Below are 27,497 nucleotides of genomic sequence, written 5' to 3'. Positions count from 1 at the left end.
CATTTACATACAATAATATTGTTGAAATACTTAGATTTTTAGGCCGGGCGCGGTGGCTCAAGCCTGTAATCCCAGCACTTTGGGAGGCCGAGGCGGGTGGATCACGAGGTCAGGAGATCGAGACTATCCTGGCTAACATGGTGAAACCCCGTCTCTACTAAAAATACAAAAAACTAGCCGGGCGTGGTGGCGGGCGCCTGTAGTTTCAGCTACTTGGGAGGCTGAGGCGGGAGAATGGCGTGAACCCGGGAGGCGGAGCTTGCAGTGAGCCGAGATCGCGCCACTGCACTCCAGCCTGGGAGACACAGCGAGACTCCGTCTCAAAAAAAAAAAAAAAAAAAAAAAAAAAAAAGAAATACTTAGATTTTTATTTTCCATGCTATTTGCTTTCTATAGATCATCTGTTTTTTGTTGTTCTGTTCTTCCTTTAACTACCTTATGTTAAGCAAATATTTGTGATATCCCACTTAATTCCTTTGTTGAGATATATATATGATATACACATAAATATATATGTATATATAATATGTATGGACATACACACATATATATGTGCATATGTATATGTATACACACACAATTTTCTTAGTGGTTACTTAGGGATTACAACATACATCCTAACTAATCACAATCTATTTCACATCAATACTATCTTAATTCTGGTAAAATACTGAAACTTTGCTCCACTATAGCTCCATTCTATCCTCCTTCCTTTATGCTATTATCATATAAATTAAATCTATATGTTAACCCAACAATATAACGAATACTTTATCCAATCATGTATTCTAAAGAAGTTAAGAGTAAAAATGAAAAAGATCTATTTCTAAACTCCTTTACATTAACTTACATTTAACCATTTCAAGTATTCCTCATTTCTTCTTATGGATTCAAGTTAGCAACTGGTATCACTTCCTTTCAAGCTGAAAGACTTCCTTTAGTATTTCCTGCAAGGCATGTTTCCTAGCAACAAATTCTTTCAGCATTTATCTGGGGATGTCTTTATTTTGCCTTTGTTGTTTTTGTTTCTTTTACTGAGACAGAGTCTCACTCTGTCATCTAGGCTGGAGTGCAGTGGCGTGATCTTGGCTAACTATAACCTCCTGCCTCAGGAATTCTCCCGCCTCAGCCTCTTGAGCAGCTGGGATTACAGGTGCACACCACCATGCCCAGGTAACTTTTGTATTTTTAGTAGATACAGGGTCTCATCATGTTGGCCAGGCTGGTCTCAAACGCCTGACCTCAGGTGATCCACCCACCTCTACCTCCCAAAGTGCTGGGATTACAGGCATGAGCCACCGCACCCAGCCCTGCCCTTGTTTTCGGTTGGTAGTTTTTGTGTATGTGTGTTTTTCTTTCAGAATTTCACATATGTTATTCTACTGCCTTCTGGTTTCCATTGTTTCAGATGAAAAAAATCAGCGGTTAACCATATTGATTCTCCCCTGTAAGTGATGAATTGTTTTTCTCCTGTTGCATTTGTGATGTTCTCTTTGTCTCTCTCCTTCATTTGACTATATATAATGTGTATATTTTGGGTCTCTGTGTGCTGATCCTAACTGGGATTTTCTAAACTCCTTGGATCTGTAAATTAATGTTTTCATCAAATGTGGGATATTTTCAGACATTATGTCTTTATACTCTTCCCTGTTGGGACTCTTATTACATATTTGTTGGTTGCCTTCCACCAAGATTGCCATTTTGATGTAGTTTGGCTCTTTATCCTCTAGAAATCTCATGTTAAAATGTGATCCCCCTCCAGTGGGTGACAGCGTGAGAAGACCATGTCTCAAAAAAAAAAGGAAGAAAGAAAAAAAGAAAAGAAATGTGATCCCCAATGTTCTAGGTAGGGCATGGTAGGAGGTGTTAGGGTGGTGGGGTAGATCCCTCATAAATGGCTTGGTGCTATTCTTGAAGTAATGAGTTCTCACTCTGTTAGTTACAAAGAGATCTGCTTGTTAAAAAATAATCTGGCACCGCTCTCCTCTCTTTTATGCTATTTCTCTCACTATGTGACATGCCTGCTTCCCCTTTGCCTTCCATCATGATCGTAATGAGACAGAGTAGGGATGGGACTTGGCATTCAGCTCACCCCCACTGGATAATTCTTTCATGCATTCTTGAGCTAAAGGTAAGGGTGGGGAAGGCAGAGCAGCCCCAGACAAGAAGGCCTCAAACTCCTTAGTTTTTCATGCATTAGTACTTCTCAGCTTGTTGATGCTTTTGGTCAATTTCAAGGATGGTGAAATGACTTTTTGTCCATTTGTCTAGCTTTATGGTTGCTTTTGTGGGGAGATGATTTGTCAACCTCCTCACTTGGCCATAGCCAGAGATATTTCCTTTCCAATGTTTTCTATATATTTTAAAAATTATTGTAAAAAAATGTGAATATATTTATATTCTGACTTTCATTTAACAGACTATCATTTATATTCTCTCATGTTTTAAAATTTTTCATGAGGATAATTTTTAATATATGCACAATATTCCCCTATCATATGTGTATAATAAAAGTGATAGCTAAAATATTCTGTGTGCCAACTACATTCCTAGTACTTTATATATTTCATCTCATTTAATAGGTAAAACAATTCTAGGAAACAAGTATTGCCTCCATTTTACTGATGAATACAGTAAATGTGAGACAAATTTAGTCACTTGCCTGAAGTCATCCAGCTAGTAAATGGCAGTTCCAGAATTCAAACTCTAGGGTGCCTGAGTGGGTTATCAAACCTCATAACTTTTCTATTATGATTCACTGTTTCCCTCAGATTCACCAAGAGTATCTTCATGTAGAAAGATTTGGATACATTTCCAATTATTCCCTTGAAATAGTTTCCTAGAAGTAGAAGTCCTATTGGAAAGGATATAAGTATTTCAAGCTTTTGAATACATATGGACAATAAATTTTTTTGCAAAAAGTTTTTACCAATTTACGCTCCTACTAGCAGTGAATGAAAGTTGTTTTACTGAGATTGAGCAAGGATCCTCTTTTTAGAGGCCTGTGCTCCCCAAGCATGGAAATAATGGAAAATTCTGAAGTTCCTTCAAGAGACATTCTAGGCACCCAGCTAGCCCCAGAAATAAATAAGTAACTTCAACAAGAAGGTAATAGTAGCCTAAAACAATAGCCAAGGAAGTTAAAGTTCAAAAGATGTTTGCTTTATAGAAACTAAACATAACATCTTAACATATGTCCCTGAGTTGTCTGAGCCTCAGAAAGAACCACTGAAGGAACCACTGAAAGGATCAGATGGCCCTCAGATCAGCTAATGGATCAGCCCCCAGCTAAGAGGGAAGTGAAGACTGAACTATATGGTCCTTTGTTCTAAATTTCTTTCTGGGGTGCTTGGAGAAAGTCACTCCCCCTAGCCAGTTAACATTTTGCTACTGACCCCAAATTTTTAAACAAAGCCTCTCTTCCTTAACAACTGCAAATCAGAAAGTCTTTGAATCTATCTACCACTCTCAAGCCTCCCTACCCCTGCCTCGACATATCCTGCCCTTTTAAGCTTAAACCAATGTGTAACTTGCATATATTGATTTATGATTTTGCCTGTAGCTTCTGCTTTCCTGAAATTTACCTCTGCTTTTAAAAATCATTGCCTGCAAGCCATCAGGGAGCTCAGGATTTGATAATTTAGCTGCCTGGTCCTCCTTGCTTGACACCCTGCAATGAAAGCCTTTCTTTCTATCACTGCAAACCTTGGTGCATATATGTGGTTTTACTGTACTAGGTGAGCAAACATCAGTTTGGTTCTATAACATTATCACACCTTTGCCACCAATGGGCATTATCATATTTTAAAGAATTGTTGAACTTTTCAAGTAAAATGATAACTATTGTTATTTAAATTAATAATTCCTTGATTAATAAATAAGGCCAGATGTCTCTTCTTATATCTATTGGCCACTGACACTTCTTTTGTGAACTGCTATTTCATGTACCTTGCCCATTAAGAAAAAGTTTGTTATTCTTCTAGATTGAAAAAACTACTATATTTCAGGAATAGTAGCTATCTTTCAGGAAACTACTGTATTTCAGAAACAGTAGTTATCTTTCTGATGTGTATTCAAATATTTTCCCTAGTTCTTCGGTTACATTGTAATTTTGTTTATGAAGGTTTATTTTATATATAGAAACTTGACGTTTTTGGTAAACAAAATACTTTATTTCATACTTTTCACTGCTTTCAAGCCTAGGAAGTTTTCTCTTACTTCATATCTTTAATACTTATTTTTATAGTCTTCACATTTAACTTTATTTAATAAATTCATTTGAAATTTATTTTGATCTATGTTATATGCAACATTTGCATTCTTTTCTCCCATTTTTTTATTTTTAATTTTTTTTGAGACAAGGTCTCACTCTGTCACTCAGGCAGAGTACAGTAGCACGATCACAGCTCACTGCAGCCTTGACCTCCTCGGCTCAATCGATCTTCCTACCTTAGCCTCTGGAGTACCTGGGACTACAGGAATGTGCCACCATGTTCTGCTAATTTAAAAAAATTTTTTTTTTTTGTAGAGATGGGGTCTCACTATTTTGTCCTGGTTGGTCTTGAACTCCTGGGCTGAAGTGATACTCCCACCTCAGCCTCCTGAAGTTCTGGGATTACAGGTGTGAGCCACCATGCCCAGCCTTCTTTCCCATTTAACTATCTATAAAGCATTAATAATTATCCTTTTTGTTTTTTCTTGAGATGGAGTCTCGCTCTGTCTCCAGGCTGGAGTGCAATGGCACAATCTTGGCTCACTGCAACCTCTGCTTCCCAGGTTCAAGCGATTCTCCTGCCTCAGCCTCCTGAGAAGCTGGGACTACAGGCGCACCACATCACGTCCAGCAAATTTTTGTATTTTTAGTAGAGACAGGGTTTCACCATGTTGGCCAGAATGGTCTCAAGCTCTTGACCTCGGCCTCCCAAAATGCTGGGATTATAAGTGTGGCCTATAAAGTATTAATATTTTTAATGGCTACATATTTCATCATTTTTATTTACTATGATTTACTAAACATTCCTCTATTGTAAACATTTAATCTCATTTTTAGTTTTTGCTATTATAGATTTCAAAAAGTTTTCATGAATATGAGATGTTTGAACCTATTAAATTATGTCCTTAAAATAAATTTCTGGGCCGGGCGCGGTGGCTCAAGCCTGTAATCCCAGCATTTTGGGAGGCCGAGACGGGCGGATCACGAGGTCAGGAGATCGAGACCATCCTGGCGAACACGGTGAAACCCCGTCTCTACTAAAAAATACAAAAAACTAGCCGGGCGAGGTGGCGGGCACCTGTGGTCCCAGCTACTCGGGAGGCTGAGGCAGGAGAATGGCGTAAGCCTGGGAGGTGGAGCTTGCAGTGAGCCGAGATCGCGCCACTGCACTCCAGCCTGGGCAACAGAGCAAGACTCCGTCTCAAAAAATAAAAAATAAAAAATAAATTTCTGGCCGGGCACAGTGGCTCACGCCTGTAATCCCAGCACTTTGGGAGGCCAAGATGGGTGGATCACCTGAGGTCAGGAGTTCGAGACCAGCCTGTCTAACATGGTGAAACCCCGTTTCTACTAAAAATACAAAAAATTAGCCGGGCATGTTAGCGTGCACCTGTAATCCCAGCTACTTGGGAAGCTGAGACAGGAGAATTGCTTGAACCTAGGAGGCAGAGGTTGCAGTGAGCCGAGATCGTGCCATTGCACTCCAGCTTGGGCAACAGAGCGAGACTCCATCTCAAAAAATAAAAATGATAAATAAATAAATAAATAAATTCCTATAAATGTGGCTTCTAGTTCAAAAGATACCGATGTAGAAACAGTTTATTACTCAGTTAGTGTACAACTAGATGATGGGGTTTTCATAAATTTATTATTGAAAAATAGCTGTCCTAATAACACTGACATAATAATACACTTTTGTTATTGTTGTGTGTTTTACAAAGCCTCGTTTTCTCTTAGGAAGCAATATGATAAAACTGACTTCTTGCTTGAATATATGATTTTAACATTTTTACACCTAATAATGGAAAAAAAACATATTCTAGTTCATTAATTACCACATGGATTTCAGTTTTTCCATATTTAACAACAATAGACTTTTTTTTTTTTTCTTTTTCTTATATATATATTTTTAAGACAGAGTCTTGCTCTGTCGCCCAGGCTGGAGTGCAGTGGTGCAATTTCGGCTCACTGTAACCTCCGCCTCCGAGGTTCATGCAATTTTCCTGCCTCAGCCTCCCGAGTGGCTGGGATTACAGGCAGCTCCAGCCACCACACTCTGCAAATTTTTGTATTTTTAGTAGAGACGGGTTTTAGCCACGTTCGCCAGGCTGCTCTCCAACTCTCAGCTGCCTGCCTCAGCCCCCCACAGTGCTGGGATTATAGGTGTGAGCCATCACACCCAGTCACACTTATAATGCTAAAAGTTTTTTTTTTTTTTTGAGACGGAGTCTCGCTCTGTCGCCCAGTGCACTGGCGCAATCTCGGCTCACTGCAAGCTCCGCCTCCCATGTTCACGCCATTCTCCTGCCTCAGCCTCCAGAGTGGCTAGGACTACAGGTGCCTGCCACCACACCCGGCTAATTTTTTGGATTTTTAGTAGAGATGGGGTTTCACCGTGTTAGCCAGGATGGTCTCGATCTCCTGACCTCGTGATCCGCCCACCTCAGCCTCCCAAAGTGCTGGGATTACAGGCGTGAGCCACCGTGCCCGGCCTATGCTAAAAGTTTTATACCCAAATTTATTGAGGTAAAATTTAAGTACAATAAAAATAAACCATACATATTTAAAGTATATAATTTCATCAATTTTGACATATGTGTATACCTATGAAACCATCACCACAATCAAGATAACCATCATTTCCATATCCCTAATATTTTCCTTTCATTCCTTTGTAATCCATCTCTCCTTCTATCCCTGTTCCCAGGTAACCATAATCTGCTTTTTATCAATATAGATAAATTACTTTCCCAGAATTGCATATAAATGTAATTATACAGAATGAACTTTTCAAGACCCTGTCTCTATATAAAATTTTTTTTTTTTTTTTTGAGACGGAGTCTCGCTGTGTCCCCCAGGCTGGAGTGCAGTGGCGCGATCTCGGCTCACTGCAAGCTCCGCCTCCCGGATTCACACCATTCTCCTGCCTCAGCCTCCTGAGTAGCTCGGACTACAGGCGCCCACTACCGCGCCCGGCTAATTTTTTGTATTTTTAGTAGAGACGGTGTTTCACCGTGGTCTCAATCTCCTGATCTTGTGATCCGCCCACCTCGGCCTCCCAAAGTGCTAGGATTACAGGTGTGAGCCACCGCGCCCGGCCAAAAAAATTTTTTTAAATAGCCAGCCACAGTGGTGCACATCTGTAGTCCCAGCTATTCAAAAGGCTGAGGCAGGAGGATCCCTTGAGCCCAGGAATTTGAGGCAGTAGTGAGCTATGATTGTACCACTGCACTCCAAAGCCAGACCCACATCTCTTTAAAAAAAAAAAAAAGTACTCTCTTTTCTCCCTTTTGTCTAGCTTCCTCCATTTGGCATAATGCATTTGAGATTCATCCATGCTGTTGCATGTATCATTAGCTCATTTCTTTTTATTGTTGAGTAGTATTCCATTGTACAGAGGTACCACACAATTTGTTTTTCTATGTTCTCTGTTAACCTGTTGATAGAGATCTAGGTTTTCAGTTTTTGCCTTTTCATTATCCTAAATTTTTTAAGGTCCAATGCAGAATGACTATAAAGCTATATATTTAATATCCTAGTATACCAACTGGTTCTAAATATCAGTTGTAAAGATGTATATGCTAAAGATGTAAGTAAACAGATATATAAAGGATAAATTACCATGATGCTTTTTATGCAATTTTTTCTTACCTTTTCATGGACTACACTGTCCAGGTAAGGGTAAACATGAAAAGCTCCCCGAATTCTCTTCACACCTGGATACAACAATGGGACCATATTAACATAAGCCACACCATGAAACGAAAGCTGACCTTCTTCATCAGTCTAAAGGAATAAAACCAGAGAGTTATTAGTGCTATAAGCAATATAATATAAGGTATGGAGCTCTGACTCAGCAGTTCAAAGGCCTGGTTTTAGAAACTAACTCTACTACTTAGCCAGTTACGTGACTTTGGATCAGTTACATAAGACATTTTGGGCCTTCTTTATCATCAAAATGGGTTCAATAATACCATGATCACTGAGAAAATGCATATAAACAGTGTTAATAGTAAAGGCAGTAGTTGCATCAATACAAACTCAAATTAATTGATAATATATATATTCAACCAAAAAGTCAATTTCACCATGTGGCTTCCTAGGAGAAAGTGAAGCTTTATAAAAAACAACAACAATAACAATAACAAAAAACTTAAAAGGAATCAGAAGCTATGGCTTTTAGCTTTAGTTCACAGACTCAAACAAATAAAAGGGACCTTACAAATTATCTGGACCAGTGATGACAAATAAGCTTTAACTTATATCTAAATTCTCATTAATTGGTGGAGGTGTTTTAGCATAGTTGGTTGAGAAAAATTATCTGCATTTATCTTGGTTCAAAAGGAAAGAGTGCTTTGATTGATCAGCATTATCCACCATGGATGAAGGCGGATGAATGACAGTCTCCTGTCATGTATTTACCATACTTGATTTCACCTAAACTTTCATTGCAAAGATGAAGAACATGTTAATACATATATTTTAACGGCATTTTTTAATGGTTGTATGGTTTGCCACAGAAAATTTTTATAGGGAAAAAAATCAATTTTGTGAAAGAAAATAAATTCCAAGCATAAAAGTAACCTCTTTGATTTCACCTATTATAATAATAATTGGCAACTAGATTAAAAAGTCCTATGCTCGGCTGGGCGCAGTGGCTCACGCCTGTAATCCCAGCACTTTGGGAGACTGAGGCAGGTGGATCATGAGGTCAGGAGTTCGAGACCAGCCTGACCAACATGGTGAAGCTCTGTCTCTGCTAAAAATACAAAAATTAGCCGGGCGTGGTGGTGTGTGCCTGTAATCGCAGCTACTCAGGAGGCTGAAGCAGGAGAATCACTTGAACCCAGGAGGCGGAGGTTGCAGTGAGCCGAGATTACACCACTGCACTCCAGCCTAGGCGACAGAGTGAGACTCCATCTCAAAAAAATTAAAAAAAAGTCCTATGTTCATGTGATAACAGATAGTTTAGAAATCTAAGGAAAGTTTGCCAATACTTATATACAACAAAGGGAGAAATGGTTACATAGTGATAGTATTTTTATTATGTGAAAAGCCTATGTTTAAAGTCAGCCAAACAATTTAGATACTTATTAAATGTCTGCTATTTGCCATACATCATGCTAGGTACCATGGAGGATACACATCAGCCTACTACATGACCCCTACTCTCAGGGAGTTTATGAACAAGCAGAAAAGACCAGACATGCACAGGTAAAACAATAGATAACATGTACTAGGCTCATCAAAGCTAAGCCTTTTAAAAATAGTAGTATATCTAAGATTCCTATTACACTAATTAGCAGGCTAAAACATTTTAAGTAGGCAAGTTTAACCTATGGTAAAACTATTGTGAAGGGCTAAAGAGAAATAGGATATCTGGTAATAAAGCCTAGAGAGTTTTTAGTGAACAACGGGGAACTAGGGTGGCCAATAGTCCTGGTTTTTCCTAGGACAGAGGAGTTTCCTGGGACATGAGACTTCCAGTGCTAAAACAAGTGAAGTTCAGGGCAAATCAGGATGAGCTAGTCACCCTTGGGAGAACAGCTATATTAATTCACATTTTCTTTTGGTATCAGAATTGAAGCAGAATAACAGGTCGAGTCTGATTCCACATTTCTTATATAAATAGTTTTGAGGGGGCATATTTACCTTTTCAGTTTTGCCAGCTTTCCCTTTGGGTACAGTGACCAGAGGAACTCTTGTGATCTCTACAGGCCAAAGCCGGCAATCGGCAATTCGCTTCTGAAAACTGCAAATCAAGAATCAGTCCATTAGCATTATATGTAAAAATAAAGTCAGTATAATTTAGGTTAAAGGGAAATATTCTCTTTTATTAGGTAATATAGAGTATACATATATAAAAATAGCGGGGCTGGGCTCAGTGGCTCATGCCTGTAAATGCCAGCACTTTGAGAGACCAAGGCAGGCAGATGGCTTGAGCCCAGGTGTTCAAGATGGTCTGAGCAACATGGCAAAATTCCATCTCTATGAAAAATACAAAACATTAGCTGGGCATCGCAGTGAATACCTGTGGTTCCAGCTACTTGAGGAGGCTGAGGTGGGAGGATGGCTTCAGCCCAGCAGGTCAAGGCTACAGTGAGCCGTGATGGCGCTACTGCACTCTCACCTGGGCCACAGTGAGACCCTATCTCAAAAAAAAAAAAAAAAAAATTTAAATAAAATAAATAAAAATTTCTTACTGGGTTGGTGGTTTTTAAAACTTTCCCAAACCTATAACATTCCAAAAATAATTCTGCTCAACTTCTAGTGAGGCAAATTGAACACTTTTAGAGCAATTTAGCAATATGAATCAAAAACCTTCAAAAATCCATAATCATTCACTATAAATTCTACTTGTAGCGATTTATTCTAAAGAAATAATCAAAAAGGCCGGGCGCGGTGGCTCAAGCCTGTAATCCCAGCACTTTGGGAGGCCGAGGCGGGTGGATCACGAGGTCAGGAGATCGAGACCATCCTGGCTAACATGGTGAAACCCCGTCTCTACTAAAATTACAAAAAACTAGCCGGGCGTGGTGGCGGGCGCCTGTAGTCCCAGCTACTCGGAGGCTGAGGCAGGAGAATGGCGTGAACCTGGGAGGCGGAGCTTGCAGTGAGCCGAGATCGCGCCACTGCACTCCAGCCTGGGTGACACAGCGCGAGACTCCGTCTCAAAAAAAAAAAAAAAAAAAAGAAATAATCAGACAAGTTTACAAATGGTATAAAATTGGTTATTTCTACTGTGAAAATAGTATCCAGTTTCAGCTCCAACAGTTTTGAAGTAATCCCACCAGTCCTCGCAACAAGAAAAATGTTGACCGAATTGAAATAAATAACATTTCTTAGATCCATTATAGAATTGAGGTCACAAGGCAAAAACTGCCATCCTGAAATTGAGAAAGACAGGAAAATACAGAGGATCACAGCTGCAGTCAGCTTAAAGACAGCAGAAGCCAGTGGTGCCAGCAACCAGTAGAAATAGTTTAATGATAATTTTGACAAATTGTTGGAGACTGAATGTAGACTAGCTGGGAGTGAAAAACTCCAGGGGGCCCACTGTTAAGGGTCCCCATACTTACATAAGTTTTAAATCCAGGAGCCCCACCAAGTTCTCACAGTGAAGATGGAAGAAAAATACCCTCATATTTCAGGCAGGGAGAGAAGAAAAGTAACCATTTTGAAATATGGCCGCAGCATTCTCCCTATCAAAGGGTTGACCTTTAAGGGAAACTACTTTACCAGATCCTTATCTGATCTCAGGGAAGGGCATTTAGACAACTCCAACCTATCTAGCTTCCACAGGGATAGGAGGAAAAAAAATTATGAAACACTTCTGAAAGTCACAGCCCAGGGACCCAAACCTATTTACTGAGACTTCATCACAGGTAATAGAATACTTCTCCCCAACAATTTGCCACTACATCAACAGAGTTTCAATATAATAACAATGAATTACAACTGAGAGGGCTACACACCACTCTATTAGAGAAGTTCTTGGGCAAATCCAAAGACAACAGGGGAGGTGGGGGGGAAAAGGAAACTGAAGCCTCTGGCACTTACAACTATAGCAAACAAGAAACACAACCCAGCTCCTAACCAGATTAACATAATACCTCACACTAAAAATACTAGTTACCTCAATTCCTATTACCCAATATATAATGGCTAGCTTCCAAATTAAAAGGCTATAAAGAATGCTAAAAGGCAAGAAAAAATATAGTCCAAATAGACAAAGCTACTATAAGACCTAGACTAAGATATGACATAGATTTTGGAATTATCAGATAGGAAATTTAAGTAACTATAATTATATTAAAGACTCTTAAGGAAAAAGTAGGCAACATGCAAGAACAGATGGGTAATGTAAGCAGAGATGGAAACTCTAAGAAAGAATCAAAAGGAAATGCTAGATATCAAAAACACAAACAAAAATGAATAATTCATTTGATGGGCTTCTAAGTTGACTGGACATGGCTAAGGAAAATAAAATCAGTGAACGTGAGTATATGCGAATAGAAACTCCCCAAACTGAAATGCAAAGGAAAAAAAATGAAAACAAAAAATCATAACAGAATATCCAAGACTTGTGGAACAATTTAAAAAGGTGTAATTAGGCATAACGGAAGAAGAAAGAAAAGAGCAGAAGAAACATTTGCAGTAATAATAGCTAAGAATTTTCCAAAATTAGCTGACAGACACCAAACCACAGATCCAGGAATCTCAGAGAACACCAAGCAGAATAAGGACAAAAACAAACAAACAACTATATCTAGGCATATCGTTTTCAAACTGCAAAAAAGAAAATCTTGAAAAAAAACCAGAGGAAAAAACACTTTACCTATGGAAGAACAAGGGTTAGAAATACATTGGACTTCTCTTCAGAAACCATGCCAGCAAGAAGAGAGTAGGGCAAAATATTTAAAGTTGTGAAAGAAAAAACCACCAACTTAGAATTCTGTACCTACTAAAATTATCCTTCAAATGTGAAGGAGAAATAAACCCTTTCTCGAACAAACAAAAATGAGAGGAGTTTCTGGCCACTAGACCTGCCTTACAAGAAATGTTAAAAGTTTTTAGAGAAAAGGAAAATGACATGGGTCAAAAAACTTGTATCAACATAAGAAAGAGCATCAGGAAAAGTCATAAATGAAGGTAAAATAAATTTGTTTTTTTATTCTTAATTGATCTGATAACTATTTGTTCAAAGGAATAATGACAACAATGTATCCTCAATAAAATATTAGCAAATCAAATCTAACAATGTGTAAAAAGAGTTATACACCATGACCAAGTGGGGGACCAGGGGTATATAAAAACTCTCTAAAACATCTGCTCAATTTTTCTGCTCGATTTTTCTATAAATCTTAAGCCGTCCTAAAAAATCAGATACTCTTTTTTTTTTTTTTAAGTCAGAGTTGTTCATTCAGATTGTATATATATTGGTAATCCCTCAATTGTCATCTCTAAAGACCAGGTCATTGTGACAAAGACTGATAGTTACCTACACAATATGTGTACCTGTTCTTTATTAATTAAATCTTGATTTAGCCTGGGTGACAATGTGTTCAACTAAAACATTTTATTGTCTAGCCTTCTTGCATCTAAAGGTTGGCTAATGAGACATAAACAGAAGTTGCCAGATTCCAGGAAGGTTCCACAAGAGGGGTTAAGACAGCCAGCATGTGTCCTTTTTTATAACAATTCTCCTCTTCCAAATTTCTGCCAGAAATGTGAGTGTGCAAGCTGGAGCTCCAGCAGCCACCTTTGCACCATGACACAACCTTGTGGATGGAAGTCACGTAGTAAAGAAGGTAGAGCAAAAGGAAAGATGGAGCCTGGATATCTAATAACACTGTGTAATCATCATACATACCAATTCTGGACTTTTTTTTTTTTTTTTTTTTGAGATGGAGTCTTGCTCTGTCACCAGGCTGGAGTGCAGTGGCGTGATCTCGGCTCACTATAACCTCCGCCTCCTGGGTTCAAGCGATTCTCCTGCCTCAGCCTCTCGAGTAGCTGGGACTACAGGCAAGCACCACCATGCCCAGCCAATTTATGCCCAGCTAATTTATGCCCAGCTAATTTTTCTATTTTTAGTAGAGACAGGGTTTCACCATGTTGGCCAGGATGGTCTCAATCTCTTGACCTCATGATCCGCCCGCCTTGGACTTTCAAAGTGCTGGGATTGCAGGTGTGAGCCATTGCACTCAGTCGACTTTTTTTTAAGAGACAAGGTGTCACTCCATTGCCCAGGCTGGAGTGCAGTGACCCAATCACAGCTCACTGTAGCCTCAACCTCCTGGGCTCAAGCAATCCTATCACCTCAGCCTCACAAGTAGTAAGACTACAGGTGTGTATCTGCACCAAACTAATTTTGTGTGCGTGTGTGTGTGTGTGTGTGTGTGTGAGCCAGGGTCTTACTTTGTTGCCCAGGCTGGTCTTGAACTCTTGGCTTTAAGAGATCATCCTCCTCCCAAAGTGCTGGCATTATAGGCATGAGCCACCAGGCCCAGCTCAGACTTCTTTTATACAAAAGAGGAATAAGCATTCACCTTGGTTAAACCACATTATTAGCTGTTTCTGTTATTAGCAGATGAACACAACATCACTCTAATATATAGATGTGATAAATGAAAGTCTCAATCTAAAATCACCTTAACTCAAATATAAATAAAATTAACAAAAGTAACATTTCTTCCCATCTACAAGCCTTTGTGGGTTAGACATATTTCCTTCCTCTTCTTACCTGACCACTGCAGAAGGATCAAGGTAGCAGCGACTTTCCAAGTCCCAAATAATCCTTTTCTTTATGCACTCTGCTTGATTCCTAAATTCACTGTCCTGTAAAATATAAGATAAAGACTTCTGTTCTCTGTATCTGTGCCATGATTTCATTCTGCTCCATCTATAGGGCATTCTTTTAATGGATTTGTTCACAAGACTTTTCTTACGACTACTATTACTACTATAAGTATGACTACTATTGCAACTACTACCACCACCTTAAAATTATGAGTACTTTATTAATAAAGTATATAAGATAAATTATATATATAATAGTTACATTGATCCGGTACTAAGATCCAAATACTGACTAAGATAACCCCAATCAATGATTCTCAACTCTAGATGTACATTAAAATCATCTGGAATTTTTTTTTTTTAAAATAACACCTGGACCCGGTGCAGTATCTCACACCTGTAATCCCAACAATTTAGGAGGCCAAGGCAGGAGTACTGCTTGAGGCCAGGAGTTTAAGACCAGGCTGGGCAACAAAGTGAGACCTCCATCTCTAAAAAAATTTAAAAATTAGCCGAGTGTGGTGGCATGAGCCTGTGGTCCCAGCTACTCACGAGGCTGAGGCAGGAGAATTGCTTGAGCCTAGGAGGTTGAGGCTACAATGAGCCTCAATAATCACACCATTGCATTCCAGCCCGGGTAACAGAGTGAGACCCTATCTCAAAAAAATAAAAAACCAAAAAAGCAAAAAACACCTGGCATTGGTACTATTTTAAAAGTAAATTCTTACATAGTTTACCTGGGTTAAGGCTTGGCCATTGTCATTGTTTTCAGTGCTTTCCTGGTGACTGTAATGTGCAGCCAGGATTGAGAATTAACAATCTAATCTAAAACATAAAATATAATCTGAATGTCTAAAATAAAATGTCTGATCTAAATTCAAATAGAAATCTAAGAAAAGTATGAATTTTCACTAATCACAATGATGAGAAAAGATACTGCGCAGTGTTTTTCCAATATTCCTAGCCTCACCTCTACTATTTTATATATTTAGAGTCAGACAATGAAAAATAATTCAACCATCCTTATTTTACAAATTATTTTATTAAATGTTTCCATCAGTGGATTATCAGCTCATTCAAGAAACATCTGCAAGTGTGTTATACTATTTTCTATGCCCTTGACAAATTTGTGGTAATTTATATAATTAATAATAAGTATATTAAAGTATGTCCATACAATGTCACATTATACAGCAAGTACAAATAAAGAAAAAGAGTGAGACTGCTTTTTATGTAATGTGCAAAAATCTCAAAAATACACAACAAAGTAAAACAAAGCAAGTGCATATAGTGTGTTTAAGTATGTACTCTTCACATTTGTGTAATAAAAATGATGGGGAAAGAATATATGTATGTATTAGTATATGCATATATATATGATTAAACACAACTCAGTTTTAAAAAATGAAAAACCGGCAGGGCGCAGTGGCTTGCGCCTGTAATCCCAGCACTTTGGGAGTTGGAGGTGGGCAGATCACTTGAGGTCAGGAGTTTGAGACCAGCCTGGCCAATATGGTGAAGCCCTGTCTCTACTAAAAATACAAAAATCAGCAGGGCATGGTGGCGTGCGCCTGTAATCCCAGCTACTCAGGTGGCTGAGGCATGAGAATAGCTTGAACCCAAGAGGCAGAGGTTGCAATGAGCTAAGATAGCGCCACTGCACTCCAGCCTGGGCGACAGAGTGAGACTCTGTCACAAACAAACAAACAAACAATAATACCTTGAGATAAAGGAAAAATAGCAGTGTCTTCCCAACAGATTCTAGTTCTGAAAATAACAAGACTTTGAATACTTCCTGAAAATCTGGACTTCTAAAGATAAGAACTTTTATCAGCCGGGCACAGTGGTTCACACCTGTAATCCCAGCACTTTGGGAGGCCGAGGCAGGCGGATCACCTGAGGTCAGGAGTTCAAGACCAGTCTGGCCAAACATGGTGAAAACCCATCTCCACTAAAAATACAAAAATTAGCCAGGTGTGGTGGCAGGTGCCTGTAATCCCAGCTACTTGGGAGGCTGAGGTAGGAGAATCGCTTGAACCCAGGAGGCAAAGGTTGCAGTGAACCGAGATCACGCCATTGCACTCCAACCTGGGCAACAGGAAGGAAACTCCATCTCAAAAAAACAAAAAAAGAAAAGAACTTTTATCCCTGATGTTTATTATGCTGATGTCTGAAGATATTTTATAACCTTTGTATATCTGAGAATCAAGTGAAGAAACCTGCAGTTTTGCCATCATGAATAGACTAATGTAAATGGGGTAACGTTGGTAATTTTGTGTTGCTTTCTTATAAAAACATTTGACCTTGAACAACACAATTTGAATTGCCCACTTATATATATGCGGATTTTTTTTTTTTTTTGAGACAGAATCTTGCTTTGTTGCCCAGGCTGGAGTGCAGTGGTACGATCTCGGCTCACTGCAGCCTCTGCCTCCCGGGTTCAAGCGATTCTCATGCCTCAGCTTCCTGAGGAGCTGGGATTCAGGCACACACCACTATACCGGCTAATTTCTGTGTTTTTAGTAAAGACGGGGTTTCACCATGTTGGCTGGGCTGGTCTCAAACCCCTGGTCTCAAGTGATCAGCCCGCCTTGGCCTCACAAAGTGCTGGGATTACAGCCACTGCACCTGGCTCATATGTGAATCTTTTTTTTTTTTTAGACAGAGTCTCACTCTGTTGCCCAGGCTGGAGTACAATGGCACGATCTTGGCTCACTGCAACCTCTACCTCCCGGGTTCAAGTGGTTCTCCTACCTCAACCTCCCGAGTAGCTGAGATTACAGCTGTATGCCACTACACCCAGTCAATTCTTGTATTTTTAGTAGAGATGGGGTTTCACCATATTGTCCAGGCTGGTCTCGAACTCCTGACCTTGTGATCCACCCGCCTTGGCCTCTCAAAGTGCTAGCATTACAGGCATGAGCCACCACATCTGGCCACGTGGATCTTTTTTAAACCAAACATGGATTAAAATACAGTATTTGCGGGATGAAAACCCACATATATGGAGGGCCAACTTTTCCTATACATAGTTACTATAGGGCTGACTGAAGGACTTGAGTATGCACGAATTTTGCTATTTGCAGGGGTCCTGGCAACAATCCCCCAAGTATACCAAGGAATCACTATACTTTTTTGTTTGTTTTGTTTTTGAGACAGAGTCTTGCTCTGACACCCAGGCTGGAGTGAGGTGGCACAATCCTGGCTCACTTCAACCTCCGCCTCCCGGTTCAAGTGATTCTTGTGCCTCAGCCTCCCAAGCAGCTGGAATTACAGGTGTGTGCCAACATGCCCAGCTAAGTTTTGTATTTTTAGCAGAGACAGGGTTTCATCATGTTGGCCAGGTTAGTCTCGAACCCCTGATCTCAGTGATCCACCTGCCTAGGCCTCCCAAAGTGCTAGGATTACAGGCATCAGCCACTCCGCCCAGCCAAGATGACTATACTGATTTTTTATTTGGTGAGTCAGTCCTGAAGTCTGACTCCCTTTCACAATTTCCAAGGAAACCTTTTCTTTACTTTTCTAAATGCTTCTGTCTCTGAGTCTTCCTTTGACTTATGTATTTCCTTTTATATACATAAGAAAGTATCTAGAAGGAAACACAAGAAACTGTAACAAAGGTGATGACTGTCACAGAATCCTTGGTCTGTTGCTTTTCCAGCAGAAAACCTCTGTGGCTGGTGGCACCTTTGCCCAAATTTTGGTTGGGCCTGGTAGGCTCGTTTCACTCACTTGGCCTGGCAGGCTATGCTAGGCTTGCATACTGGCCAGGATCCCACGCCTGCCAAGGGTGAGCCAGGCATGGAGCATTGAGGGGTGTGTGAGTAAGCGATCATGGGGTCTGGCCATTGTGCACAGCCAGGCATGCTGGCTGCAGCAGAGCCAGAAGCTCCAGGCACCACCACAGGTGGCAGCTCCCTGTGAGGCTGCGGCTGAACCAGGCATACTGCAAGCAGCTTCCATGGCTGGCACCAGGGAATGTGGTGGTGCTCAGAAGCTTGGAGACACCAGAAACTGAAGAACCCCTGGTGTCACAGCCCTGGCTCAGGGAGCTCCTAGGTCTGGGCTTCCCAAAGGACCACAACTCTTCTCTCTTCTCCCCTTTTTGTCACCCACAATGTGATGAGCAAGGGACATGTTTCAGCCCTGTTTGTGTTACAGCTCTTTCAGCCCCACCATTCCGCAGGTCCTGAGTTCTTGTTTTGCATCCAGGAAGAATGAGGTACACAGACAAGTGGAGGGTGAGTAAGGCAAAGAGGTGCTTTACTGAGCAACAGAACAACTCAGAGGAGACTCACTGAGTAGTGGTAGCTCCTCTCTGCAGGCAGGTAGTCCTGACAAGTGTCCAGCTCTCAGGAGAGGGGAGACCCACAGTGGGTAGCTCCTCTCCACAGGCGGGACGTCCTGACGAGTGTTCAGCTCTCAGCAGAGAGGAGACCGACAGTGGGTAGCTTCTCTCCACAGGCAGGTCATCCCATCCTTTGCCTGAGTCTGGTTGAGTCCTGGGTTTTTATGGGCTTCAGAGGGGAGGAAGTGGATGCTGACTGATCCATGGGAGGCCATGGGTGGGGCCAGAAAAGTACCTTAAGTTCTCATCCCGGTCCATGGGAACTAGCAGCCTAGCCCCCAGACCTAAAGCAGTCCCTGGCCTGAAGGTGGGGTTTCACTGGGGACCTGCCCCTTTTCGCCCAGGAACCTGTCTGCCTCCTGCTGCCATCCACAGTGCCCTGGCTGTTCATGCTGAGGGGTGCCTGCAGGCCCATGCCAAGCTGCCCTCAGTGGCCCCTTGGACTTTCTCCCATGCTCATGGGTGCCCAAAGTCTGGAGGGGGATCAAGATGGCAGAGGGTTGGTTTGTCAGCACTGCCCTGAGTACATGCACACCTGGCCAGGTTGTGACAGCACCGGGCTCGGCCACAACTTTGCTCTGAAATTGGAGCAGGCACCAGGAGTAAGCAGAGGCCAGGCATCAGGAGCAGGCACTTCCAAGCCCGTGGGGGCAGGAGGGCTTCCCAGATTCCGAGAGTGCAGCGATGCCTGGGTATGCAGCTGTGGCTGGGCAGCTGCAGCTGCACATGGGAGGGAAGGGCTCCCACTTGTTCCCAGCTCCTGCCAGCTCCATGGAGCGTGTAGGCCCAGCCAGGACTCTCCCACTGCAGCCAGCATCATGGCAGGAGCTGCTCCAGACTGGCTACTGCTGCCATCACTACTAGGGTAATGAGATGGGGAGGAATTAGAAGAAAGAGACATGACTAGAGGGACACTTTCACTGCATAGATCTTCATTTTTAATTTTGACAGTAACTGATAATTACCTATTCATAAGTCAATAAATTTAAAATAAAATAAAGAGTATATGTGATATAAATTATTTTGTTTTCTGGACTTAAGAAGTCAGAAGATATCTGAATCAGAATTAGATACGTGTTTTATTTTGGCATGTAATTATTTTGACAGGTGACAAATGTATATAAATCAGAGTAATTCACAAAATGTTTTATCATCTGTCAGTACACTAAGTTTATCACAAAAACCCGTATATCAGGTTCTCACCTCAGGATGGTTGAGTTCTCCTTCTTCTTCTTCATAGGGACCACCAACAATGAATGCATCAGGAATGTTATTAGCTCCTGGAGCCAGAATGTTGGCAATTGGCCACTTTTTGGGCCGGGGAACAGGTTCTTTTTCCCCTCCAAGCTTCAGAGTTCCATTCTTAAATAAAATGGGATAGTCCTTCTACAGAAATAAATACCATACGTCAGGAAAGTTTGTAAAGGACTTTGAAATGGACAAGAAGATTAATCAAGTCTTTTCAATGGAATGCTGAGTGTTGTCAAACATACCCCACTATGATTAATCTGATTCTAGAGAGCGGCCTGTGCCTTTCATTGTCTTTGCACTATTTTACAACTCTGTAACTTATAGACATTTGATAATAATGCAAATTATTCTGGTTCATAAATATGCAGATACAGTTTGTCCAGTGGCAATGTAACTGATTATTTCCCTGAAGCTAATGACAAGTTTTGAATTATCGGCAAATTCATTTCAGCATTCCTGATGCCTATATACTCCTTTGAACTCATTGTCACATTTTACTGATTCCCTCACTAATAAGTTAAATAAAATCTTGGACCAACTTTTGTGTTATTTATTTTATACGAGAGTTGTGTTTATACCTGTTTAAAAATTATCCTTTAGAAAACAAACTAAAATCTGGCAAGGGGCTAAAAATATAGGCATTTTCATGTCTTATAACTTATCCAAAGAATACTTGCAGTAGAAAATTGGTAAAATATGTAAGTAGGCAATCTATAGAAGGGGAAATTAGAACATCCAACATTTAAATAAAAACATGCTACATTTCATTAATAATCAGTAAAGTGCACATTAAAACAATGAGGTATCAGCCAGGCAAGGTGGCTTAATGCCTATAATCCCAACACTTTGGGAGATAGAGCCAGGAGGATCACTTGAAGCCAGGAGTTCGAAACCAGCCTGGGCAACATAGCAAGACCCCTACATCTACAAAAAAAAAATTAAAAATTAGCCAGATGCAATGGCATGCACCTGTAAACCCAACTACGTAGGAGGCTGAGGTGAGAGGATTGCTTGAGTCCAGAAGTTCAAGGTTACTGTAATCTATGATTGTGCCACTGCACTCCAGCCTAGGTGATGGAGTGAGACCCTGTCTTTTTTTTTTTTTTTTTTTGAGACGGAGTCTCGCTCTGTCGCCCAGGCTGGAGTGCAGTGGCCGGATCTCAGCTCACTGCAAGCTCCGCCTCCCGGGTTCACGCCATTCTCCATTAATAGATAGACAGAGAGATATATAGATAGACAAAGGACAGGAACAAGAAGTTTACTGGAAAAGAAAACCAAATGGCCCTTACATTAAAAGAAAGTTCTATTTCCAACACTATAGCAAACTAAAGTACAATAGATCCTTTATCAGCAACAAACACACAACAAACTAGATAAAGTAGAACAGCAACAACAACAAAAAGTTATATTTTATCACATAGCCAAGGTCAAAAGAAGTAAATGAAAGTCTAGGCTGGGCACAGTGGCTCATGCCTATAATCCCAGCACTTTGGGAGGCCAAGGCGGGCGGATCACAAGGTCAGGAGTTTGAGACCAGGCTGGCCAATATGGTGAAACCCCGTCTCTACTAAAAATACAAAAATTAGCTGGGCGTGGTGGTGGGTGCCTCTAGTCCCAGCTACTCAGGAAGCTGAGGCCAGGAGAATCGCTTGAACCCAGGAGGCAGAGGTTGCAGTGAGCCGAGATCATGCCACTGTACTCCAGCCTGGGTGACAGAGCGAGACTCCGTCTCAAAAAAAAAAAAAAAAAAAGAAAGTCTAAAAGTGCCAGAACTGGCAGCAGCAGCAGCAACTCAATACCCAAGGTATAAGCTCATGAGCTGATGCTGTGCCAACCTAGGAAATGTCAGACCCAGACACTACTATACAGAAGCAAGCATGGCCCTGTGCCCAGGCAGGACAGGAAGCTGGAACTAAGGCTGCTGCATAAAACTAGGACCTGGGCATGGTGGCTCATGCCTGTAATCCCAGCACTTTGGGAGGCTGAGGCATGCAGATGACCCGAGGTCAGGAGTTCGAGACAAGCGTGGCCAAGACGGTGAAACCCCGTCTCTACTAAAATACAAAAAATTAGCTGGGCATGGTAGCAGGCACCTGTAGTTCCAGCTACTCAGGAGGCTGGAGAATTGCTTGAACCCGGAAAGCAGAGGGTGGAGTGAGCCGAGATCATGCCACTGCACTCTAGCCTGGGTGACAGAGCGAGACTCCATCTCCATCTCCAAAAACAAAGCAAAAAAAAAAAAATCTAGAACCTGGAAGGGCAACCTTTCATCAAATATCAGAATAAAGGAGCCGTTTTCAAGTTTAAAATGATGCAAGAAACCTAAAAGAAAAAAATTTAACTATTAAAAAACTTTTGTATACCAAAGCAATGACCCAAATTAAAAATAAATAATAAACCAGAAATAAACATGATAAACTATAAATTGACAAACTTGAAAGAAAACATTATTTTTCTCTACATATGAATTTTTTTTTTGTTTTTTTTGAGACAGCCTTTCACTCTTGTTGCCTAGGCTGGAGTGCAATCTTGGCGCGATCTTGGCTCACTGCAACCTCTGCCTCCTGGGTTTAAGTGATTCTCCTGCCTCAGCCTCCCCAGTAGCTGGGATTACAGGCACCCACCACCATACCCGGCTAATTTTTTGTATTTTTAGCAGAGACAGGGTTTCACCATGTTGGCCAGGCTGGTCTCGAACTCCTAACCTCAGGTGATCTACCTGTCTCAGCCTCCCAAAGTGCTGGGATTAGAGGTGTGAGCCACCACACCCCAGCCAGAATTTAAAAAATCAGTAAGAAAAATACTAAGACCTCCAGAAGAAAAAAAAATAAAAGGCACTTTCAATTATCAAAATTAGCAAAAACAAAGAAAAAATTTTCAATACAATCCCAAAGTTGGAGAGAGGGCAATGCACACATCTGCCTCATATAGCTATGTGAGTTGTTCCCTGGAAGGGTGATCAGCCATCTCATTTGCCTAGGACTGTCCCAGTTGTGGTACTGAAAGTCCCATATCCCAGGAACCTCCTAAGTTCTCAGCAAACTGAAGAGTTGCTACACAACTTTAGTGGGTGATTCACATACACGGCCCTGGAAATAAGACAAGTGAAAGTGTTAACTGAATAGAAGCCTTTTAGCAAGCAATTTAGAAATCTCCATCAAGAGCCTAAGAAACTCCATATCCAATCATTCCTATACCTGGAAATGTGGCCTAAGAAAATAATCTGGAATTAAGAGAAAGTTTTGTTTAACAAAGCACATTGCACAAAATCTGCAAAATGTACACACAAAAATAATCTGTATAGAAATACACCAAAATTGGCCATTTTAAATGTCTTACATATTTTCTACCATACATTTATATAAATTATATTTAATGCACAATATATAATAAATATGTAAATCATAAACATTAAAATCTGTATATAAAATAGAGATAAACTGTATTTTTCAAGCCTAAAATAAATCTCAGCTATTAGCAGTACAATGTTTTGAATGAAATCTTAGAGGTGAGGAAGAGATGACCATATGAGTACAGACATGTTTGAATCTCTATAAACATCTGGCAGTAGGGCTTTACCTCTCCAAGTGATGGAACTTGCAGACCGACCATGTAGTTCTGCCCAGGACCTGTTGGAATGAAGGATTCAGGCACAGAGTAAGCAGCCTCCAACGTGACCTTTAGTAGATTGCCCCCTGAGATCTGGGCTGTGGTCAGTAAAGGCTCTGCCACTAATACTTTAACTTCAAGACTGCACTGCTGTAAAAGAATAAAATCATGCAACATTTTGAAAATTGCCAGAGATCTTCCTTTTTTGCATTACCTCATTTGAATCTCATATTACTGTACAAGATAAGCAAGAAGGTAAAGCTTAATTATTTCCATAAGTTGAAATCATGTTCTCTAGGTCCCGTGAGTTGGAGATAGAGCCAAGAAGAGAATCTTATTCCTAAACTGTTCCCTGCCCACTCTACCATATTGAGGTAAAGTATATATATAAATACATATAAAACAGGAATTGTAAGAGTCTATTGAAATGTTGGCCAGGCATGGTGGCTCACTCCTGCAATCCCAGCACTTTGGGAGCTAAGGCAGGTGGATCACCTGAGATCAGGGGTTCAAGACCAGCCTGGCCAACACAGTGAAAACCCATCTCTACTAAAAATACCAAAATTAGCCAGGTGTGGTGGTGCACGCTTATAGTCTCAGCTGCTGGGGAGGCTGAGGCAAGAGAATTGCTTGAACCCAGGGAGGCAGTGAGCTGAGATCGTGCCATTGCACTCTAGCCTGGTCAACAAGAGTAAAACTCCATCTCAAAAAAAAAAAAAAAAGTCGACAGAAGTTGCACATGAGTAAGTGAGATTGGGTGCTTTTTTGCTAGTCTATATTTTATTATTATTATTGTAATTTTTAAATTAAATTCAATTAAATTTGAGACAGAGTCTCGCTCTGATGTCCAGGCTGGAATACAGTGGCACGATTTCGGCTCACTGTAACCCCGCCTCCTGGGTTCAGGTGATTCTTCTGCCTCAGCCTCCTGAGCAGCTGGGAGTACAGGCGCACACCACCATGCTCAGCTAATCTTTGTATTTTTAGTAGAGACGGGGTTTCAACATATTGGCCAGGCTGGTCTTGAACTCCTGACCTCGTGATTCGCCCGCTCGGCCTCCCAAAGTCCTGGGATTACAGGCATGAACCACCGCACCCGGCCTATTTTTGTAATTTAAATGTAATGCTTTGTAATAAGAAAATATTTTTTTCTGATAGATATGTATATATTCCACATAAATAGGTATAGACATATATGTGTATACCTCTGACATTTTCACTCAGGATACATATAAAGTAGGTTTTAAATGTGTATTGAGGCTGGGCAAGGTAGGCTCTTGCCTGTAATCCCAGCACTTTGGGAGGCCAGGGCAGGCATATTACCTGAGGTCAGCAGTTTGAGACCAGCCTGGCCAACATGGTGAAACCCCATCTCTACTAAAAGAGAATATACATAAAAATTAATCGGGCAGAGTGGTGGGTGCCTGTAATCCCAGGTACTCGGTAGGCTGAGGCAGGTGAATCGCTTGAACCCAGGAAGTGGAGGTTGCAGTGAGCCGAGATCATACCATTGCACTCCAGGCTGGGCAACAAGAGCAAAACTCCATCTCAAAAAAAAAGAATGTGTATCGAATGCTAGGCACTCTGCTCCATCACTAGGGATATAAAGACAAAGAAGACATAGTTCCTTTCAACACAGAACTCATGTCATAGTGCCAAGATTTATGCGAAATCTATACTAGAGACCTGTACAAAATGCTGCAGTCAAGGAAACCAAGGAGGGAGTGAATAATTATTTGGCTGGGTTGACATTTATAGGATAAATAAGCATTTACAACCTGGATTAGCAGAGGAAGGAAAGAAAAAACCATTCTGGATAAGAACAGTTTTTGTGGGCTGGTCCAAAGGTAGTGAGTTATTTCAACTGACTGTTCGCAGTCAGTTACAGATCAAATTATTTGTTCTATTGTTTCCCGTGTCTCACTACTGCACTTGGCTGGTCTTAGGGGGCAAAAACAGTCTATGTAAAGAGGGATTGGAACAGTATGGTATCTTCCATTTAGGTATATGTAAGTAATTCAGGATTCTGGAACTTGAAGTATTAATATAAGGAAAGGAGTAATGAGAGATGAGGTTGAAGGGGGAGGCTTCCATTATAAAGGATGCTGTATCCCTGCTAAGCAATCTGGACCTTAACTTGTAAGCAGCGGGTGAATCCATGAACTACACAGTACTAAGTAGGGGAAGAGATAAGATCAGATTCACTTTTAAATCATTGTGCAAGCCATGGGGAGGTTGAACTGGAGGGAGGTAAAGGTAGGTACAAGGCTATTTGTAACTATCCAAGTGAGAGATAATAAGGCAATAAAGAGTAGGAATGAAGCCAAAAAGAAAACCTAAAGACACTTAGAAGATGGAAAAGGCAGAATTTGGTGAAAGGCAGATTTGAGGATTGGCTGTAGTTAGGGTCTGAGGGAACAGTCATAGATATAATTTAGGTTCTATGTTCCATGATTTCATGGATGGGTGATGCCACTAGTCAAAAAACTAAGATAAAAGGAAGAGTAGGTTTCAGGGAAGATACTGAGTTCCGTTTTGGAATGTTGAGTTTTAGGTGCCTATGAGATAACATTATAGAGATATACAGTAGGTGCTTATAAAGTCTGATATTCTAGAATTCCAGAAAGGGGTCTGGGCTAGAACTGTTGGATTAGAAATTTTCAGTGAGAGGCATGCTACCATGCCCTAAAGTATATGAGGTGCTTTCATATACTATTTGATCCATCAGGACATAGCTCAAGAGTTATTTCCATGGTTAAGCCTTCCTTGCCTCTACCCGTGGACAAAGTAACTGATACCTGCTCTATGCCCATGTGCCTCACTTCACCATTTAACCACACTGGGTTGTAATCTATGATATGTATATTGTGGGCTTTTCAAAGTAGGACTCCGCCTTATTATCTTTGTCTCCCAGAATCTAACACTAAGTGTGCTGTGAGAAGAAAATGCCCAATGCATTACACTTAACTGAACTGAACCTTAATAGCAGACAGAATTGTTACACTGAATGGCAGGCTGAAATGTTGAGAGCTAAAACTCTGATTACCTTAGCACTTGATCTAGGAGTTTCTAAGGGTGAGCCTTGCACAGGGTGCAATGGAACTGTTGTTTGAAATGAACTCTGTCCTGCAAAAAGAAGCCCAAGTTGAGCAAAGAAGAAAGGGTTAAGTTGGGATGACTGCAGGCAGAGATAAATGTGCCCACTTTACCCCTCAAATGCCTCAAATTCATTGAGGCTAATTTCTATATCTCTCTGGGGCTAAGTTTTTATGAGCTTTGCCATTTCTGCTTTTGGGCAAAGCACACATCTGACCTTCCAGTAAGGGAAGAAGGTCCACCACCGCCTGACCAAGAATTAAGGTCTTCTCTTCTTTCTGTTTCTTTTCCTTTGGTAAAACTTCAGTCACAGTTACTAGAAAAATCAAAACAAAGAAAATGAGACATTTAAAACATCCACCTGATAACCAAGGTGCAACACACAAAGCATTGGCAAAGATATGTACGTTAAAAAAAATTAACTTGAAAGTAAAGAAGGCATCAACATCAGTGACTTCTGATGGAAAATACCGGACCACTTCAGAGACTTTTGAATATTTTGCCTGCAAGTTATAATAAGAAATAGGTTTTAGATCATAATCATGTACATGCATGTGTATAAAAGTAACTGAGGCTGGGCGCAGTGGCTCACGCCTGTAATCCCAGTACTTTGGGAGGCCGAGGAGGGCAGATCACCTGAGGTTGGGAGTTCGAGACCACCCTGACAAACACGGAGAA

General features: G+C 40.8%; 1 protein-coding gene across 4 annotated transcripts in view; it reads right to left on the bottom strand.

The window, feature by feature from the left end:
- The window catches only part of CFAP70 (cilia and flagella associated protein 70), a 109,972-nt gene that overhangs the window by 71,328 nt on the left and 11,147 nt on the right, over positions 1-27,497 (bottom strand). For 2 of the 4 annotated variants that reach the window (XM_025395615.1, XM_025395616.1), the window contains exons 4-10: positions 27,037-27,135; positions 26,770-26,849; positions 23,694-23,873; positions 20,067-20,249; positions 14,460-14,554; positions 9,866-9,965; positions 7,865-7,999 (exon numbers count right to left, since the gene is read on the bottom strand). In XM_025395615.1, coding sequence (XP_025251400.1) covers positions 7,865-7,999; positions 9,866-9,965; positions 14,460-14,554; positions 20,067-20,249; positions 23,694-23,873; positions 26,770-26,849; positions 27,037-27,135 — 872 coding nt within the window. The remainder of the gene's footprint in view (positions 1-7,864; positions 8,000-9,865; positions 9,966-14,459; positions 14,555-20,066; positions 20,250-23,693; positions 23,874-26,769; positions 26,850-27,036; positions 27,136-27,497) is intronic. The other 2 variants (XM_025395617.1, XM_025395619.1) reach the window with 2 other exon arrangements.

The sequence above is a fragment of the Theropithecus gelada genome, chromosome 9, assembly GCF_003255815.1.
Source record: "Theropithecus gelada isolate Dixy chromosome 9, Tgel_1.0, whole genome shotgun sequence".
In the NCBI taxonomy this organism is placed as follows: domain Eukaryota; kingdom Metazoa; phylum Chordata; class Mammalia; order Primates; family Cercopithecidae; genus Theropithecus; species Theropithecus gelada.
The sequence above is the reverse complement of the archived record's forward strand: the minus strand, read 5'-3'. Positions and strand labels throughout refer to the sequence as shown.